The sequence below is a fragment of the Lolium rigidum genome, chromosome 4 (genome assembly GCF_022539505.1).
Source record: "Lolium rigidum isolate FL_2022 chromosome 4, APGP_CSIRO_Lrig_0.1, whole genome shotgun sequence".
Taxonomy (NCBI): Eukaryota; Viridiplantae; Streptophyta; class Magnoliopsida; order Poales; family Poaceae; genus Lolium; species Lolium rigidum.
Window position 1 is genome coordinate 180,787,664 of NC_061511.1, and position 17,984 is coordinate 180,805,647.

Genomic DNA, 17,984 nt, shown 5'->3' on the forward strand with positions numbered 1-17,984 from the left:
CTCTCTCAATTCGTTTTTCGGGAGACTGAACTCCGTTTTTTCGGTTCGGACAAATACGGGCTCTGTTAGAGATGCTCTAAGAAAGAGTCGCACCATTTGGCTGATGTCGACGCCGCTCTCGCCTCTGGTCTCCATCTCACTATGAAACCCATGGAACATGTTCACCGACGCCTGGATGATGGCCCATCGCGTCGACATTACCTTTTGGCTCCTCTTCATTGTCACTTTGTTGTAGTCGCTGTTGATGAGTTTGCGCTCATCAAACTCGGCCTTGATCCTCGCCCAATACTTCCCGTACTTTTGGTTGGCGCCGATGATGGAGTCATGGCTCACCGTCGCCCACGACTCGCACATACATTGATCCTCCAGAGGCGTCCACTTGGGGCCTCGTGTGCCCTTCTTCTTGTTCTTCTTCTTCTTCTTCATCACGCCATCCGCGTCAACCTCTACGAGATCATCGGCATCCTCACCAGCACCCTCCTCATCCTCTTCCTCGCCGCCCTCTTCGTCCTCGTCGTCGTCCTCCACACCCTCCCCTTCCTCCTCCTCCTCGTCCTCGTCCTCTTCCCCCTCATCCTCCTCAGCACCGGCGCTGTCGAATTCGAGCGGCCCCCTGTGGCCAATGAACGGGGCACCGTTCGAACCGGGTCCTGGCTCGCGCTAGGGCGCTTGCTCATACGTCGGGGAGTAGAAGAGGGAGTTGGGGTTGAAGCCTCCATGCAGCAACAGATCCTGGTAGTGGGGCAACAAGTTTGGCATCACGCACCCGGGAGTGGCGGAGGGGCCGTCGTTGTAGAACCCAGATGTCGACGGAGAGAGCATTCCGGAACGTACACCCGCGCCGACGTACTCCATGGGCTCGCGTTGGTGGCAGCGATACACCCGGTCAGCATGTGCTGGTGCGCGCGCTGCCAACGCCTTCTTCTCCTGCTGCGCCACCCTCCGTCCTTTCTGCTCCGCCGTCGACAACTTTCAGCGCAGACAGTCTTGATGCCATTGATCATCGATCCAGCCTTCCGGCTTCTTCTTCGGAGCCGGCGCCTTCCGTGGCTTCGCGAAGGGCGCCTTCGCCCCTTTCGTCTCATTGCCCGGCGGCTTCTTGGCCACTTTCTTGGCCATCTTTTTGGGGGCTATCGGCGGCGCCATGGATGGGGAGAGGGTAGCGGCGGCGGGAGGAATAGAGCAGCGACGGCGGGAGGGAGAAATGAATCGGCGGATAGGAGGTCAAATGTGTTGGGACGGCAGAAATACGCGGCGGGAGATGCGCGATGTGGCGGGAGGGGACGCGATTTGGTGGGAGTGGGGGGACAAATTTTTCCTGTGCCGCTGACGCGTCAGCCTCGCCACTCTCCGCCTCGCATTTCGTTGTGTCCGGCGTGCCCGGAGCGTCCTCTGTGGAGCGGGGACGGACTCGAAGCATCAGACACCGTATCGAGCCGCGCTAGACAAAAAAACGGCTTTAGAGAACGGAACTGAAAACATTTTTTTATCCAATGCGCTCAAATCTCTGTAGGAACGATTTGGGGACGTGACTGGATATGCTCTTGGTCTAGCTGCATCGAGTAGTGAGAGAGCATCCAAGGTTTTCGTTTGGCCTTGTCTCTTTCTCTCTCATCTCCCACCCACCGCTTCTCCACAGGGTTTGTCGTCGCAGTAGAGAGAGAAAGGAGGCAGAGCAAGCACGAACAACAGCAGCGGGCAGGCAGACAGGCAGCCACAAAGAGCTGCTGCCAACCCCTGCACAGCCTGTGCTCTGATAATTGACTGATACAAACCCAGCTATTACCTTTCTTTTTATTTAATTTTTAGCATATATAATCCCACCCATCCCTATACTTATTTCTTGGTTCTTGGCAGCTTTCTGTCTTTTCTAGATTTCACTGGATTCCATATAGGCCTCCACCACATTCATTTGCTTCGATAGCTACCCAGCCTTTTGCTCCTCTGTTTTCTTGATCTCTTCTCTTGGCTCCCTGGGCTCTTCCATGCCCCAAAAGATCGCAATCTTGTAGAGTTCTCCTTTGGATTCTTGTTTCCGTCAGGAGCCATGGATGAGAGGATACCGCCAGCCCCTTTCTTCCAGTATTCACCATCTGGTGTCCATTCTTCCCCTCGCCAGCACAATCCCATGAGGTCGTCTGCCTCCGAGAGGGACAGGTATGTACATGTTCTGCCCTCCAACCTCCTGTTGTGAACTGCTATGAAGTTTTCATTTTTATCTTCGTGCCGATTCTGTTAGCTTGAAATCGTGGCGAGAGTGTGAGATTTGATTCCGGTCCTGCGAGATTTGTGCTTAATCTGGACCACCTTGGAGTGATTTTAACCATTGATCAAATCATGTCCCGGCGCTATAGTGATCTACCAAGTGGAGGATTTCCTGCTAATGGTAGACTTGTGCTTGCTATAAGGAATAAAATGGGCATGACAACCATGATTGGACTATGGTAGATGCGAAGGTCATTTGCAGAGTGCCCGTTATCGCGACTTTTGATTGGGTATTTGGGTAACAATTTATTGGTGTATTCACCTTGTTGTACATATCATCATTTTCTTGAGGGAATTTTATAGTCTTGCACTCTTGCTTTGTGGTATTCTCTGGAGTCATTATTATTTTTGGTTCCTAAGTAATTCCGTGCTTGTGATAGTTACAGTTGATCTTACTAATTAGATTGTTTGCTTTGTAGATATATTGCCGAGTTACTTGCTGAGAGACAGAAATTAGTTCCATTCTTGCAAGTTCTTCCATTTTGTAACAGGCTTTTAAACCAAGGTTTGTTTCCTTTGCAAATTAGTTTTTGTTTTTGCGTATTACAACGATGCTATTTATTTATGTGCTTCCTAATATTTTTCGATATAAGTTGCTATTAATGTGTTAAATTTATCCATTGCTATTTTTAGGTATCCTTGCTACTCCTTAAAAGAAAACTTTCGTTTTGACAAAATCATGTCAGACAATCATGTCTGCCCTTTTCTATATGAAAAGTTGATCATGGGGATTTTTTGTTAGATTTTTGCATTGTCAAGTTTTCTGCCAAGAATCTTGTTAGGGATATTGAGTTAGTTTACTTCAAGGATATGTTGTCTCATTCGCTCTACACTAACCATCTATAATTTATGTGGAAAACACATAAATTGCTGCCAATGATTCAATAAAGGACAGAAACTAACCAGTTGAGAAATGGTAATGCAAATAGACAGTCAAATATCGTGAAGTTCTTCGGTCATCCCTTTCAGTTAACATGCTCATTTTTCACTTCTATATCATAATGTAACCTTTACATAACTTGAGTGGCGATTCTACACTAACAACTAGTTGGTTCCAGGTTACAGACATAAATTCTAGCATCAGACCTTTTCTCCCTGACTTAAAGTAACACAAAAAGAACTAACAAATCTCATACTGGCTTGTTTTCTTCAATGCAGAAATTTTGCGGGCATCTTCTTTGCCACCTAACCCAAATTTTGTTGAACCTGAGAGAACTGATTACAGTAGCCCGTTAAGATTATCTGGCCACCCTATGAATTGCCAACCAATGGATCTGGAGGGATGGACAGGAATGCAAGCAGAGGTTGTGCATATTCATATATCTTCTGGTTATTGACTTTACAAGTTCTAACTGCCTAAGTTTTTATGTAGATGCCAGCATGCTGATATCTTTCTCTACTTCTTTTTCTAATACGGCCATTTCAAATTTGCATAATGTCTACAAGTGCCGATAACTAGTGCATGCTATCCATGTAGCTGATTTGCAAACTAGCACTAACCAATGAACTTACCGAGGACAAGTCTCGATCAGCTGTTCAGTTCATTAACATGGAATAAAAAAAGGTTAGCTGTACAGAGTGATACTGATAGGAATGACTTTAAAAGCACTAATGAAGTTACAGCCGTTGCTAATTAGATAAGTTAATATCTTAAATAATTCAAGAATGGAATGGTTCAACTTTTTTCCGTTGGAGAAACTGATAGTGTTTCTTGCTACTTCATTGGCAGTTTTCATCTGAATCTTGGATCTGAAATGATTCCTGACTAGAAATCATTGGCTCTGTTTTAAAGATAATATTTTAAATGATAGCAGCTTGATTCTTATAACCTCACTTAGTCATTCTTGTAACAGTTTCTTATAACCTGCCAGCAATTTCCATTTCTCAATGCCAAACAGAAGCACCTTTTATATTGTTTATTTTCTTTGCTTATATAAGAATGCCTTTCTTCAGCACATGGGGGTACACCAATCGCCATCCATGGGCTGGAATGCTGTTCCTGGTGTAGTTGGCAGCCCTGTTGTGAAGAAACTTATCAGGATAGATATTCCTGCAGACAAGTATCCAAATGTATGTACGACTTACTTCTACCTCAAGTTAGTTGGATAAACAATGTTAACTTTATTCTTATGTGTTATGCTGAATCCAAATCATCCACAATCTTTCGTTATAATTAGTTCAACTTTGTTGGTCGGTTGTTGGGGCCACGAGGAAACTCCCTGAAAAGAGTTGAAGCTACAACACAGTGTAGAGTCTATATTCGTGGACGTGGTTCCGTGAAAGATACTGTTAAGGTAACTAAACACAGATTAAAACCACCATTCTATCGTTTCATATTACTTATCCCTCGCGTTCCATTACAATACTTGTTAAGCACATTAATATCGATATAGTATGCCTGACTATTAATTAAACATGCTATGTACATAAAACCCAAGGCCGGTACTGAATTGTACTGGTTGATGTGAAAATACATGTGTTTTGCAAAGGGCATTATGCTTTTCACTATTAAGTGCTGTTAGATGTGGAAGCAATAATGGGCAGTACATGCACTAGTATTGATTGAAGTTAGAACTGTTTTAATTAGTTTGGCTCAATGCTCCAGTGTCATTAGCTTCAATTTACAGCCATTAAGATAAACTATCTGGTAATTTGCCCACATATTATTCACAAAGTCCAAGCTCAAAGCTTCTAAGATCTGTCTGTTGCGTGTTCAATATATTCACCTTAGTCATGAATTTCCACAACTTATTGTGTTTGCATCCCTTTTTAAAACATGCACGTGTGCATCTCTAGTTGGCCCGTGAGTAAATAAGGCAACTACTAGTTATTAAAGTATATTATTTTGTAAGCAATTCTGAACATAATTACTTCTCGGGTTTAACAATTTTCGATGTATTCTGACTATCAAAAATTATTGAAGAGATTCTGAAAAACTGAATTATCTTTACTGAATAGGAAAACAAGCTTAGAGATAAGCCTGGCTATGAGCACTTAAATGAACCACTCCATTTACTTGTCGAAGCTGAGTTCCCGGCAGGTATCGTTGATGCCCGATTAAACCAAGCTGTGGCCATACTGGAGGATCTTCTCAAACCAGTAGTATGCCCCCTTTCTATCAGTTCCCACTTTTTATGATATTCATTTTCTCTCTGAAGTCGACATTATATCTCTTGCTAATGGTATTATCATCAGGATGAATCCATGGACTACTTCAAGAAGCAACAGCTGAGAGAACTGGCAATACTGAATGGCACTCTAAGAGAGGAAAGCCCAAGCCCCCATCTCAGTCCCAGTGTATCACCCTTCAACTCCACCGGGATGAAACGTGCGAAAACTGGCCAGTGATCGTACTCCTGAATATCGATTTGCCTGAGGTGACCTTCATTTGAACAGATTGCAAACCTGGTCTACTTCTGGAAATAGTTCCTGATGCATATGAGGGGCCAGCACGATCGCGTTCAGGCTTGTCATGTCATGATATGTGCTTCACCTCAGATATGTCATTGGACGGACGATCGCCGTCAGAGAATTTGTGTGGTTGTGGAGTTGGAGCTGTCTGTTTGGTCTTATTGATTATTCTTTTATGTAGCTAACTCCCAATGTTAACATTTTTGGTTCGTGGTGGTCCGCAGAAAGTCTCTCGATTAGTTCTGGACAATACCAATAAGGATTTTGTCTGTACAAGAAATAGCTGTTTCATGTCAAGGGGTTTATGTTATTCTTGATAGTCATGGTTCTCAATAAGATCTATTTATATTGGTATTTAGCCTCCTATCTCTCTTTTTTCACAGGCATGTCCTCACTGGTATGTCCAGTAAAATTCTGTTAGGGTCTCTTTGATTTGACGGATTGTCATAGGAATTTCAAAGGATTCAAATTCTTACGTTTTTTTTTTCCATGGTGGTTATATAATTTGTATGAGTGAATTCCATAGGAACTTTTGTTAAGGAATCCTTTGTACTCCCTCCGTCCACGAAATATGTCGAAGGTTTATCAAAATTTGGATGTATCTAGATGTTAGAGTATATTTGGTAGTTAGAGATATTACGGGATTTGTATAGGCTTTGTAGATCATCTCTTCCCTTATCTCTAAGACTATACATCTAAATTTTGACAAACTTTCGACATCTTTCGTGGGACAGAGGGAGTAGTACATTTCATAGGAAATCTGACATTCAGTCAAACCTTATTGTAGGAATCTTTTATTTTTCTTTTAATGGAAACTAACTAACTTTTGTGCATATCCTGTGATTTTTCTATTCATGTGTTTTAGAATCCTATGAATTAAAGAGGCCCTTAAAGCCAATTCAGGCGTTTGGTTGATTGCCATGTTTTGATGAGCGAAGGGTTTTGTTTGGTTGGTTTTAACGATTACCATATGCCCTGCATGTATGAACTGCTAGTCGCAGCCAGAGAAGGTCGTTTCGCTGCGTATGATCATGGAACAACATGCAAGCAAATCATTTCACCGTACATGCCTTTATTGACATGTCCCATGAACTACGGAGTATGCAAAGTTGCTCCTCCACGGATCCATGATGACTGTCTGCCATCATTTCATGGCCTGGCCCCATGCCTTCACTACCAAATTCACTTCATACTTGCACGGATTCATGTGGGATTCAGTGTAAAGTTTCTATAGAAAGTTACATAGACCACTAGTTTAAGTATATCTTCGCCTTTTATAGCCTATCTCGAGAAAGCGAAATAGGAATACTTCATTTGCAGTTGATGATGAGCTTCAAGATCCAAATTCTGTATTTTCATTATTTGCGTGCTCAGAGTTGACGTGCCACGGCGATATGATTCAGTTCCCTACTTCCCTTCATTTGTGATAAAACACTTTATTTTCCACTCAGCTCCAATGAAGCTTCTAGCCTTAATTAGCAAGTCAAATGCATTCTTTCTTAAGTAACTGACTGCTTTCATTCAGAATTTCAGATTAAGCTTATCATAACATGCTGAAGAAATGTGAGGGTTTTTTTTTCGAAAATTCCACCGATAATTATCAACAACAGTACAAAGATACCTAAAAATAATAAAAGTTACAAATAGATCATTGGACCAGCAGAATTTGCATTCTACAATGGCAGAGGATCATTAAGTCTTGCTTGCAAGAATGCATACTCATTATGCAAGGATACACTTCGCAAGACAGCATTGGAGTAAGTGGCATATCTTCTGAAGAGTAAATAAACAGCAGAGTTAGACAAGCAATACAGGGCGACACTTACACAAGTACATACAGATTATCGTTCCCGCTTTTTTTGGCAAGAGGAGAATGATAAGAAGAAATACAAATTATCTCGATGGAATATAGTTTGTAGGCCTAAGAATCAGGGGGTTTGGGAATCGAGGTGCTTGAGTTGAAAAACCTGTGTCTTTTAAGTAAACTAGATGACCGGTTGCGCTATCGCGCAAATGGCAGAATCAAATTGGAATTCAAACCGTAAGTTTCAGCTTATTTGAGTATTAAGAATTATCACGTAACTTAACTGCTTCAAGATCGCTTCGTATCTTGCCGACACACCATTTCATCAAGGTGTTGCAGTACGATATGACAATTTAGTATAATTTCACACCATTTTTTCAGCTTTTATGCTTTTGTATAAGCTCCACCACCAAATTTTGATTATTGTACAGAAAGAGGTAGCATCATATAATAAGCACAGGGGAGCTACATACATAAGTTTCAAAACAACATAGATATAATTTTTGAATCTAAAGGAATATGAGATTATGTCATAAAAATGGGATGTGTCCTTTTCAAGCCAATTAGCACGCTAACAAAACAAAAATAATACAATAACCAGAGCCATGGCCTTTTCTCAGGCACGCAGCCGCAGACCATAGCAAAGTCCTGATCACCGATTCCTTTGCAACACCACTTGCTCGGCTACTTAAGTAGGATGTCCGATCTAGAAATCAGCATGTCCTTGTTGCCTGAAGAAAATATAAGTAATCTGTGCTGAAATATTTTGAGGTTATAACTTAAGAGAGAGGAGGAGGAGGATAGAAACATGAACTTAAGGACACTAAACCTACAGAAATGTGATGATAATTTCAGAACCCTTATGATCTTCTAGATGCTTTTACATGAAGCAACAATGTAAGAATCAATGCTTAATAGCAGAAAAACAGTAGCATAAAATTCAGAAACAGTATATGTTCTTAGAAAAAATAGGTGCGCTGGATTTATGTCTATTCTCAAAGATCCAAACAAAGCATATCCTTTCAGCAAGAACCTTTGAGTGATCAGATGATAGATGATATAATCTGATATATAGATATCAAATATAAAGAAATTGCAATATTTACACCCCACTTAAAGTAACATACGGCCCCGCAAAAAAGAAATAACATAAAAAAGCTATTAACACACTGTTTTACCAAAAGGACCAAGTAATTCTTTTTGCAGCTGAATGTAAGAATATATAGGCAACATCCTCATTGTCGCTATTATTACTAAATTTTGAACTACGCATCCAGAAACTTAAATCATAATTATCACTGCAGACCAGCTGCACAATTACAAATAAATTCTACGCGGGAGAGATGACTTATACCTTTCCTGCGATGTTACCAACCACAACTCTCTGAGCGTTACGAAAGTCAGCGGCCATGCTTCCATGAGTACAAAAGAAAAGAAGAACGAGAGGAACTATGTCAAGCAAAAATCATGTAGAAGCAAAACCTGGAAGGCGCAAGATATATGCAACTACTTACAAAGAACAAACGTTAGGCTGGATCACATTGGTTTAGAGAGATGATAGATGCGGATAAATTCCGTTGTCTGGTTACCTTTTTCATTCCTTCATTTTGTTCTGAACTGGGGACTCCTTAGAAGGGAGCGCGGATAAAAATGAGGTTCATGCGCATATCAAAAGCTTTTCCTGGTACCTCCATGTGTATCTATGAAAAATTGCAGCAAAGAATGTGGAAAACCAAATCAATTATAAGAAAAGGAAGAATGTTACGAGATGACTAAAATAAGAATATGCATTGGCAAGTGAAACATAGAATGATATGCACAAGGAAAATACACATGATGCTACCAAATAAAGTATCCTTGTACTACCTGAGAGAGTGAGAGGAGACCTCACATAGATAACATGCTCCCACCTGCTCTTCGCACGGCGACGCACGCGACCGGCGGCCCGCATCCAGTCGAGGGGGAGAGAGGAGAGGCTGCCATTGGAGATTAGTCACAATAACATAAATAGATAGTTAAAAACATGTTTTACTGCCACGTTGATATAAAATTTGAATTGTTTAAAGCCATAATACTTCAAGACTTAATTGCATTACTCTGGTTATCTTAAGAAACAGATAATCGTGTGCTTAGTTATCATTATGTAATTGTATTTTAGATTGAAATGTAAAAGTATAAAAAGATCCAAAGAGGAAGGGGCACGGGCTGAAAAATCACTGTTGGCTCATCCATAATACACACTTAACGTCATTGTACTTTTCCCTTTGCATATACAGGACTGTAGGAGGACTTGACATTTCAAAGTTTTCATTCTACACTCATTGGTCAGTGTCTCTTTAGATAATAAGAATCGACCTAGTGTAGCTAAAGTTTCAAAGCAAGAAAGAGACATATGCAACTTTATTTACTTGCTCTCATCTCCAGAAAGATTTCAAGATGCCTAAGAAACTAACCTTGCATCAACAAGATACTCCGGAAGTTGCATCGACGTGTCCTCGATTTTCATCTGTCGTGATTCATACATCACAAAAATTACTCAAGTTTATCTCAGAACACAGAGATTATCTTGTAGAGCGAGACAATACTAACCTTGCATTCCAAATAGCTATTTAACATTGTTTTTTATTTTCTGCCACCTGCAGCAAAATAAATATACACATAAATGATCACAAGCCAAAGGGAACACGAGATCAAAACCACACATATGCATCTTTGCCAAAAGTTGGTCAGCCATTCACCTATGGGGTTATTTAACATATGAATACTCAAGAGAAAAATAGACCTAGTATTCAACCATATCATTGGTAAACTTACATGTCTACCCATCACAACTTCATGCCCTCAATGATTCCATCCTATCTCCTCTTTCTTTCACTATGCTCTCCTGTAATATTCAGCGCACCAAATCAGTTCAAAATTGAAGCAGACATAGGGCTAATCTGTCATATATATGTCTATAATTACTCACCATGGTAATTTGTTGATCCGATGGAGTGGGATCTCCCAAGCTAGCATCATACCAAAGCCATCCATCATGAATCTGGTCTCCTCTCAGGAGTTGCTACAGACTGCAGTACAACATGTGAGGAGAGATGACATGAGGCGTGCAACATCACATTTTTCTTTTTCACTCATCTAAAAAAATAATTTCATGAAGGAAAAACTTCATCTAGCTTCTGAAGTCAACCGTCAGGACAAAATAGCAGTGGACCTGATTAATTTTACTTTCAAAATAAACTTGACAAATATTTCATTTCCAAACAACTCCAAAGAGCCACGAGGATAATAGACTCGACAATTTGAACTTGGGCAAATTTCTTTTGAATATGCAAAATCAACCAAAGTAGTACCAACCATCAGATACCAGCTAAAGTTTAGGTACCGAGTATTGGGACTTTGCCTCAAAGGATAACAAAAAATCAAAATGTTTTTTTGTAAGCGTCCATTCACGATGCCAAGAGCATCCCTCATAGTTTTTAATGGAAGATGATTTTTAGATCAACATCGATGTTACCAACAGAAGTGTCCAGCAATCCCCATAACTTTTTTTATTGTTTTTACATAGCACCTCTTTTAATTATTTACACTATTATCCAAAGTAATGAATATCTCCCCACTGTTTCACATTGATTAAGTTAAAATAGAAATGTGGGCCTAAAACAACCGATAGCACGAGAAACCATAAGGTATTCACGTACGATGAGCATGAAGGAACGATAAAATCCACATCCACACAAGGTTGGGAATAACACAATCTTTTGAGTTCAGGGTAAACAAACAAATGGAGAAGCACATCCACTTGCAAGCTGTATCACCAACTAAGTTCAAGACAACAAAGAAATGAAAAAGAGAACATGCTTTGTTTCTCCTCAATATCATGAACATAGGTTCATCATTTACTTTACAGTCAAAAATAGATGCCATACTTGATTCCTTATTTACTCCTCACAAAAACTTGAAAGGAAGCGTAAAAAAACTTGCAAGAGTATTCAAATATTGCATAAAACATCTATGAATATCATTTTCAGATTGTGTACTCGACTCGATCCAGGCTTTCTTCTTGCTTTGTCCATCCGCTTGAGCTTTCGCGACGTCGTCCGCGCCTATAATCGTTTTGACGTAAGACCTCGATCAGCATAGGACATACAAACATACCTACGAACTTATAGATACATGGAGATTGTTTCGACACTAAGAATAGAAGCCACCTCTTATCTGTCCAAACCGTGGTATATGGTTCAGATGGCTCATTTAGATTATCAGCTACAGATGAACCAAGGTGTAGAAGTAAAGTAAACCATACGACATGATCAACCTAGAACAAATAACACAAGCAAATGTGCCTAGCATGCAGGGTACTACCTCTTAACAACAACTTTTTTGTGCACAGAACGATTGTTAAATCGAGCAATCAGCAGGCACCACAAATCTTGTCAATCACATAACCAATTTAAATTTTTCACACGTGAGAACAAATGGAAGAAAGCAAAAAACTGAAGCGTTACTGACCTTGGGGCTAATAAACCAAAAGGGAAAAAAACATAACTATGTTAGCTAGCTGAAGCACAGAGAATGCATGTGTTTGTATGGATAGGAACATAATCCAGGGGCATCCTTATAGGTGATAATGTAAAACATAAAATCAGTAAACTCTTATAAGTAGTCTGTAGTTCTGCAGGCTTCAAAGAACTAATGGTGGAAAATTAGATACTAATTGCACAAATGATATTAAGCAACAAACAAAGGGAATGCAACTCTTATAACTTCATCACTTCCACCGACATCCAATCGAAAAGAGAGTAGCTAAAAATCAAAAGGGAACCTAAAGCCTGAAACAACTCTTTCATCGCCGCCTCTTATTAGCATTTCAGGACCGTGCCTACGTGTTTCGATCTCCTCCGACCTCAGCCCTACCTGTTACCCTCTTAATCAAAGCTACTTCCGCCGCCGATTCGCTACTGCCACTGGAGGACAGGTCGCCGCTGCCACCGGCCATAAGTTATTTGACTCCCATAGTGTGTTGCCATTGTTTATCCTTGTTGTCTGATTCTTACCGTCAGCGCTGTAGCTACTCGGCTTGTAGATGTGTAGGATGAGATTGCAAGAGTTAATTTCCTAGGGCTGTAGAGACGTGGATTATCCATTCCTTTTCCTGTACTACATCAAATTCTAGAGCGATGGACTTGAGGCACCAAATAATTCTTAAATTCGTTAGTTGCCTCTTGGCCTAAACCTACAAATCTCACTTTCACGTCTGTACGGACAGAAATACTATGCATAGTGTAAAGTTAATTAGAGAAACATAGGGCTATAAATAAAAGTGACCCTGCTATGAGATCATTGTATTAAAATGAAACAAACAGCCTGGCATAAAAACACTTAGCAACAAAGGATGCATTGTACATACAACAGACATCTGAAGAGATGGATACTGCATAGAGCATATATTAACATAAAAGAGTTTCAGGGGAACTACACACATGTGAGCAGAGTTACTTTATTTATTTTAAAAATATTATCACCGAAAATGCCATCGCATGTTACCGTTCTGAATGGCGAACAAGCTGGGAAATGACACATGAGCAACAAAGTTGAATATTATATCTTACTGTATTAGTGTATAAGTATGCATGAGTTATGTGTTGCAGACTGGCAGACCGCGGAGAACTCATTAGGCATATGTATATTTACCTACAGTGCATAGAACCCAGAATAAATAACTCAAAGCTAACTTATCTTTTAGGCAATTGCTATCTCGAGCCAAATCCTACCCAAAATGCAAAGGCAAGTAAAGCATGAAAAACAAAGATAAGGGTACATGATAGGATGGTGGCTTCAAGAGGTGGTATTCCAGATAACATACAACTTAACAGACAATAAATAGAAGTACCTAGATGATCAGGTACATGAGGGCAACTCTTTATCAGCAAAAAAAACCCGGCGAGCCTACAACATGACCAAAGTGAATCAGAGTGAGTCATTCCTAATTTCCCAAAAGGAAAATGAAGGAAAGAAATGCACCTTGGAACGAAATAAAGTGAATATGGTAAGGAATTGATTATGCGCCCCATGAAAACGAAATAATGTAGTTTCATTGTAAAAGAAGGAGCTTGCATGTATATTTGACAGCAAGGAGTAATGTGACACCTTGTCTGATGCTGGAGGTGGCGCCACCGATGGATGAGCCCCATCCTCTCGGACTATTGGTGACCTTGCAGACAGCTCCGTCTTTAAACAACACATCAACATCTACAGATACCTCGACGAACCATCCAAGCCATGGGTCGGAAACCATAGTCACTAAGGCTGAGACTTCGTTATCGCAAAAAAAAAGGCTGAGACTTCTGACAGCTATAAGAAATGCTATTACACAAATCTGACATTGAAGGAAAGATTGGCCCATTCGCATATGGACTATCAGTGTAACTAAAATTTAGCAGCAGTGGTCGCTGCTCTAATTACGTACAGCTATTTGATTAAGTTTTAGTTTAGGCAATATAGCATAAGTTCTATACTGGCTATTCGATTAAGCTTTAGTGTGGAAATATAGGAGATTTGCTGGTTAAATCAATCTGGCAAACTGCAGCTTCCAAATTTTAGCCTATGCAAACCTCTAGATAGTAGTAGCTATCCAAGTACCACTAATTCATCAAGTAGGCGCAAATAAGCAATTAAGTAAGCTGTTGTTCATAGGCTAACACATCATGAAAAACTATTGCCCACTTGCTTCATATCTCAATCATGTTAGCAGATACACCCAAAAACATATTATAGACATTTGAAAGACTATTACAGACATATGATTTTGATGTAGTATCCCACAAACATATAAGGCTATTTGTCATAAATCCAGGCATAAATTCCTTCATTGACCATAATATTCTATCCAATTAATCAAATCAGTAAGAAGGGTTCAAGAACGGAGAGAAGCATACACATTGATGGCAAGAGTCACAAGTTCTGGAACTTGTGTGGAGAACCATTGTCAGTGCCACATCCTCAACTCTGCAAACGAAAGAACCTGCAGAAGGCAAAAGTAGCGGAGATAAACATGGCGGACACACACCCAGGCCAAGGTGCTCACCACTGCACATGCCATGGTCTGTAAATAAAATTGACGAATAACCTGGATACAACACTCTTGTGCAAAAATACAAGTAGAAGTTAAAACACACCTCTCTGAAATTAGGAACCAAACCAAACCAATGAGATTTTCTTTCCACCTCATAGTTCATACTTCCTGCTAAGCACATGTAGGCCATTATCTAAAAACACATCTGCAGGTGGTCCTCTGCATCCTTCAAAAACAACGGTAAGTCAGAAAGTGATGACAATGCGCATGGTGGAGTAGAGGGGAAAGAAAGGTGTGGAGGACGGGCATACCTGCAGCATCGATGAGCTCCATGAAACGCCAATGATAGCTGTTGTCGCAGTTTCTGTAAGAACCTCATGGACATCCAAACCCTAGATGCAAATAGAAAATATTTTCTGTAAGAACCTCACGGGCATATTTTGTGATACCAAAACCCATCTCAGGTGCTACATAATTAGAACATTTTGCTGCCTATTGCACTAAAGAAGCCATGTTACAACCAGCAATACAGCTACCTTTGGTGTGAAATATCCAGCGAGGTAGACCGAACTGGACCATTACGTCGACAGCGAACTGAGGCTGCATCTCATTAGGAACCTGAAAGATAAACATTCATGATTCTAGCATATTCAGACTCTGAGCTTCAGTACACGTGAAAAAGAAGATTTGCATCATGAAAAATAGAAATGCCGTACATGAACAATCGGCATGATTGAAGACATGAACTATGGAAAAATGTTTCAAGCTTGTTATATTACCTGAAACATCGAATCATTCCCTCAATAGGGCCAATCCAGTTGGCGAAACAAATGTGCGAAAGAAGGGGAGAAAGAGAAATTGAGGTCCTCACCTCATGTAGGAAAGGAGCAGCAGCATCAAACATCAGCAGGGAGTGAGAATTTGAAGGCACCCAGTCAGATTACACATCATAAACTGTAACTGCAAAAATGGACCGTTAATCATAAAAATCCTGCATACATGTAAAAAAACAAAATAAAGACAAGGAAGCAAAGTACATCGCATCAAGTGAGACAGAAGGACTGTGATGAGCTCACCATCGCAGCTTGTCCATGCTCGTTGTCGGTCGCCACGCGCACAGCCTCCCAAGATATAAAAAATAAGAAAAGCCTCGTGCGACAAATGTTGGAAGATCCACTAACAAGGAATGCATGACAAATAAGCAACCAATACAAAAAATAATTTTCCTACGGTATAGTGATTTCAATTAAGCCAAAAGTATCAAGATAGTATGTAGATACAACATCTCTGTAGGAGAAAAAGAACAATAATTTGAGTACCCGAAATAAGAAGCTGCTAACATGAGCTAAATAAAAGAATGAGGCACTTTTTATTGTATTCGTCATAAACACATACAAAGAAACAAATTAAGTGTTTTTACTGGGTATTATGGAAGTCGTACAAAATTAGTGATATTATTCCCCTCCTGCCTTTTCTTCCAAACAACCCCTTATGTTTTTATAATAGAAAATGAACCAACTATTGTGACAATGAAATACATTGCACATGCTTTATTTCCGCCTTCGGGAGACCCTGCATCAGACAGTAATTGCCATAAGGAGATTTCTTACTGCAAATTAAACAATTAACCATTTTTATGTGATCATGTTAGAGAAGAGATACTATTTGTGTACATAATTAGCTAATCAACATAGCCATGTTTACTAACTCGTAGGTGTTTTTCCGAAATACCCATCATCCTGCGGTAAACTACAATTCAGAAGGCAGATTGTAAAGGCAGAGGTAGATAAAACAAAAGCTAATGACGCATGATTGGAAAGACAATAGCTTGTTTATTACTTCTACATTTGAAATCGTGGTACTCCCCCATACCTAGCGGTGGTACCATCTGGGACACACCAATCAATCCAACAAATTTGAACTTCACTCTCGTCAATAGGAACCTGCAACGATGATGCAGATGAAATGACCGAGTTCCCTCATTCAAAAGGCTTCAGTAGAACAACCTTCTTTGCAATGTGTCATCCATCCACCGCCGCCTCCAGGTAGTTCTCGTCATCAAGAAAACTCTCTATTTTATTTTTCAATAATATACACTATTTATAGAGTATAAACCCAAATAAATTTGTTAGAAGATTTCTTTAGCTTTTAACTTTTGTTATAGAATATAAATGAGCACGAGAGACATACATAATACATTACAAAAATTAGCAGGGGGTGAAAGTAGGCTGGAGATGCTCATAGCAAACTGAATTATTATTACAGGTAATACCTCGCGTTCACCCATGCTCATGTCCGTCCCGAGTAATGCTATTCCTTTTTATTTTGAGAGCCCAGCTAATCTACTCCTAAGAATAGCACAAACCACTCCCGAGCTTTTTTATACTGACACAAAAAATTTAAAGTTGAGACTATGAATAAATATTTGAGACAAATTTGATGTGTACTATAAATATGCGAATATTGAAATGTTTGAGACAATAAATATCTTTTATCAAAGCAGAGAAATTTGATGTGTACTGTAAATATGCGAATATTGGAATGTTTGAGACAATAAAGTACCAAACGAAGGAAATCTAGGGGAGACAGAGAGAGGAAGCAAAAGCTCATCTCGCCCGACGCGAGGACGAGACGGGGAGGAAGGCCGTGGGCGACCGGCGCGTGGCCCCCACAAGGCGGACGAGCCGCATACGCGCGACGAGCTCCCGGCGGCTCGTCGCTCGCTCTCGCGCACCGACGACCCGTCGAGGAGGAAGCTTCGGCGGGGCCCCCACGAGCGGACGAGCCGCACATCGGCGGCAAGCTCCGCGACTCCGGCTCGGGATTGCCCTCTCCGGGCCTCACATGGGGGCTGGGCGGAGACGGAGAGGGGGCGGACGAGGGAGAGACGGGATTGGGGAGCCGAGGAGAGACGCCCGCCCGCCGCCGCATCTCGCACGACGCTCGCCGCCGGCCCCCGCGTCGGCCCCCGCGTCCGGCCGCCGCGGACCACGCTCCCGATCGCCCCCGCGTCCATCCGCCGCGGTCGCTCGAGCGCCGCTTCTTCCCGCGCCGGAGGGCCGGAGAGAGGAGAGGAGCGAGGAGAGAGGAGCGGGGAGGCGGCTCGGAGCGGGGAGTGGGGTGGCGGGAGGAGACGTCGGGGCCGATCTAGGGTTTTCGAGCGACCACCACGCGCACAGAAAAACGAGGGAGAAAGGAGACCTGAGCGAGCGACCTGGCGGACTCTGCTCGCTAACCCCACGCCCGCGAGGCCCCATCCGTCATGGACCAATTTAGACAAAAAAAAGAGTGAGAAAAAATTTACCGCATCCGACGGTTGCTGTGAAAAGTGGGACTCAAAAATTACGGTTGCATGTGGATTGGACGGCCCAGATTCGTTTGCCCCTTCGGAACACCCCGGTTGAGAGAGTAGTCTTTGAACATTTATAGAAG

General features: G+C 41.3%; 1 protein-coding gene and 3 long non-coding RNA genes across 4 annotated transcripts; 1 reads left to right on the forward strand and 3 right to left on the reverse strand.

Moving 5' to 3' along the window:
- Positions 1-1,605: 1,605 nt before the first annotated feature.
- LOC124646532 (KH domain-containing protein At1g09660/At1g09670-like) lies at positions 1,606-6,040 on the forward strand. The gene is made up of 7 exons (XM_047186637.1): positions 1,606-2,157; positions 2,685-2,770; positions 3,424-3,569; positions 4,219-4,335; positions 4,443-4,559; positions 5,224-5,367; positions 5,461-6,040. Exons 1-7 carry the CDS (start codon positions 2,048-2,050, stop codon positions 5,611-5,613), a joined length of 873 nt encoding a protein of 290 aa, XP_047042593.1. The 5' UTR covers positions 1,606-2,047; the 3' UTR covers positions 5,614-6,040.
- Positions 6,041-8,026: 1,986 nt separating this feature from the next.
- On the reverse strand, positions 8,027-10,518 carry LOC124705579. Its single transcript, XR_007004067.1, has 7 exons — positions 10,449-10,518; positions 10,070-10,116; positions 9,934-9,986; positions 9,347-9,456; positions 9,070-9,180; positions 8,835-8,892; positions 8,027-8,211 (listed from the first exon to the last, which is right to left on the reverse strand). It is a non-coding gene; the product is annotated as an uncharacterized LOC124705579 (long non-coding RNA).
- A 2,222-nt stretch (positions 10,519-12,740) lies between these two features.
- LOC124650439 lies at positions 12,741-13,964 on the reverse strand. Its single transcript, XR_006987003.1, has 3 exons — positions 13,628-13,964; positions 13,371-13,426; positions 12,741-13,171 (listed from the first exon to the last, which is right to left on the reverse strand). It is a non-coding gene; the product is annotated as an uncharacterized LOC124650439 (long non-coding RNA).
- Positions 13,965-14,450: 486 nt separating this feature from the next.
- Positions 14,451-15,147, reverse strand: LOC124650438. The gene is made up of 4 exons (XR_006987002.1): positions 15,089-15,147; positions 14,864-14,944; positions 14,656-14,778; positions 14,451-14,501 (listed from the first exon to the last, which is right to left on the reverse strand). It is a non-coding gene; the product is annotated as an uncharacterized LOC124650438 (long non-coding RNA).
- Between the last annotated feature and the right edge of the window lie 2,837 nt (positions 15,148-17,984).

Bases quoted from the DNA above. Each gene is read 5' to 3' on its own strand.
- LOC124646532 (XM_047186637.1), top strand. From the start codon at position 2,048: ATGGATGAGAGGATACCGCCAGCCCCTTTCTTCCAGTATTCACCATCT. The intron at 3,570-4,218 runs GTTGTGCATATT...GCCTTTCTTCAG, and splicing joins GGACAGGAATGCAAGCAGAG to CACATGGGGGTACACCAATC. The intron at 4,560-5,223 runs GTAACTAAACAC...TTTACTGAATAG, and splicing joins CCGTGAAAGATACTGTTAAG to GAAAACAAGCTTAGAGATAA.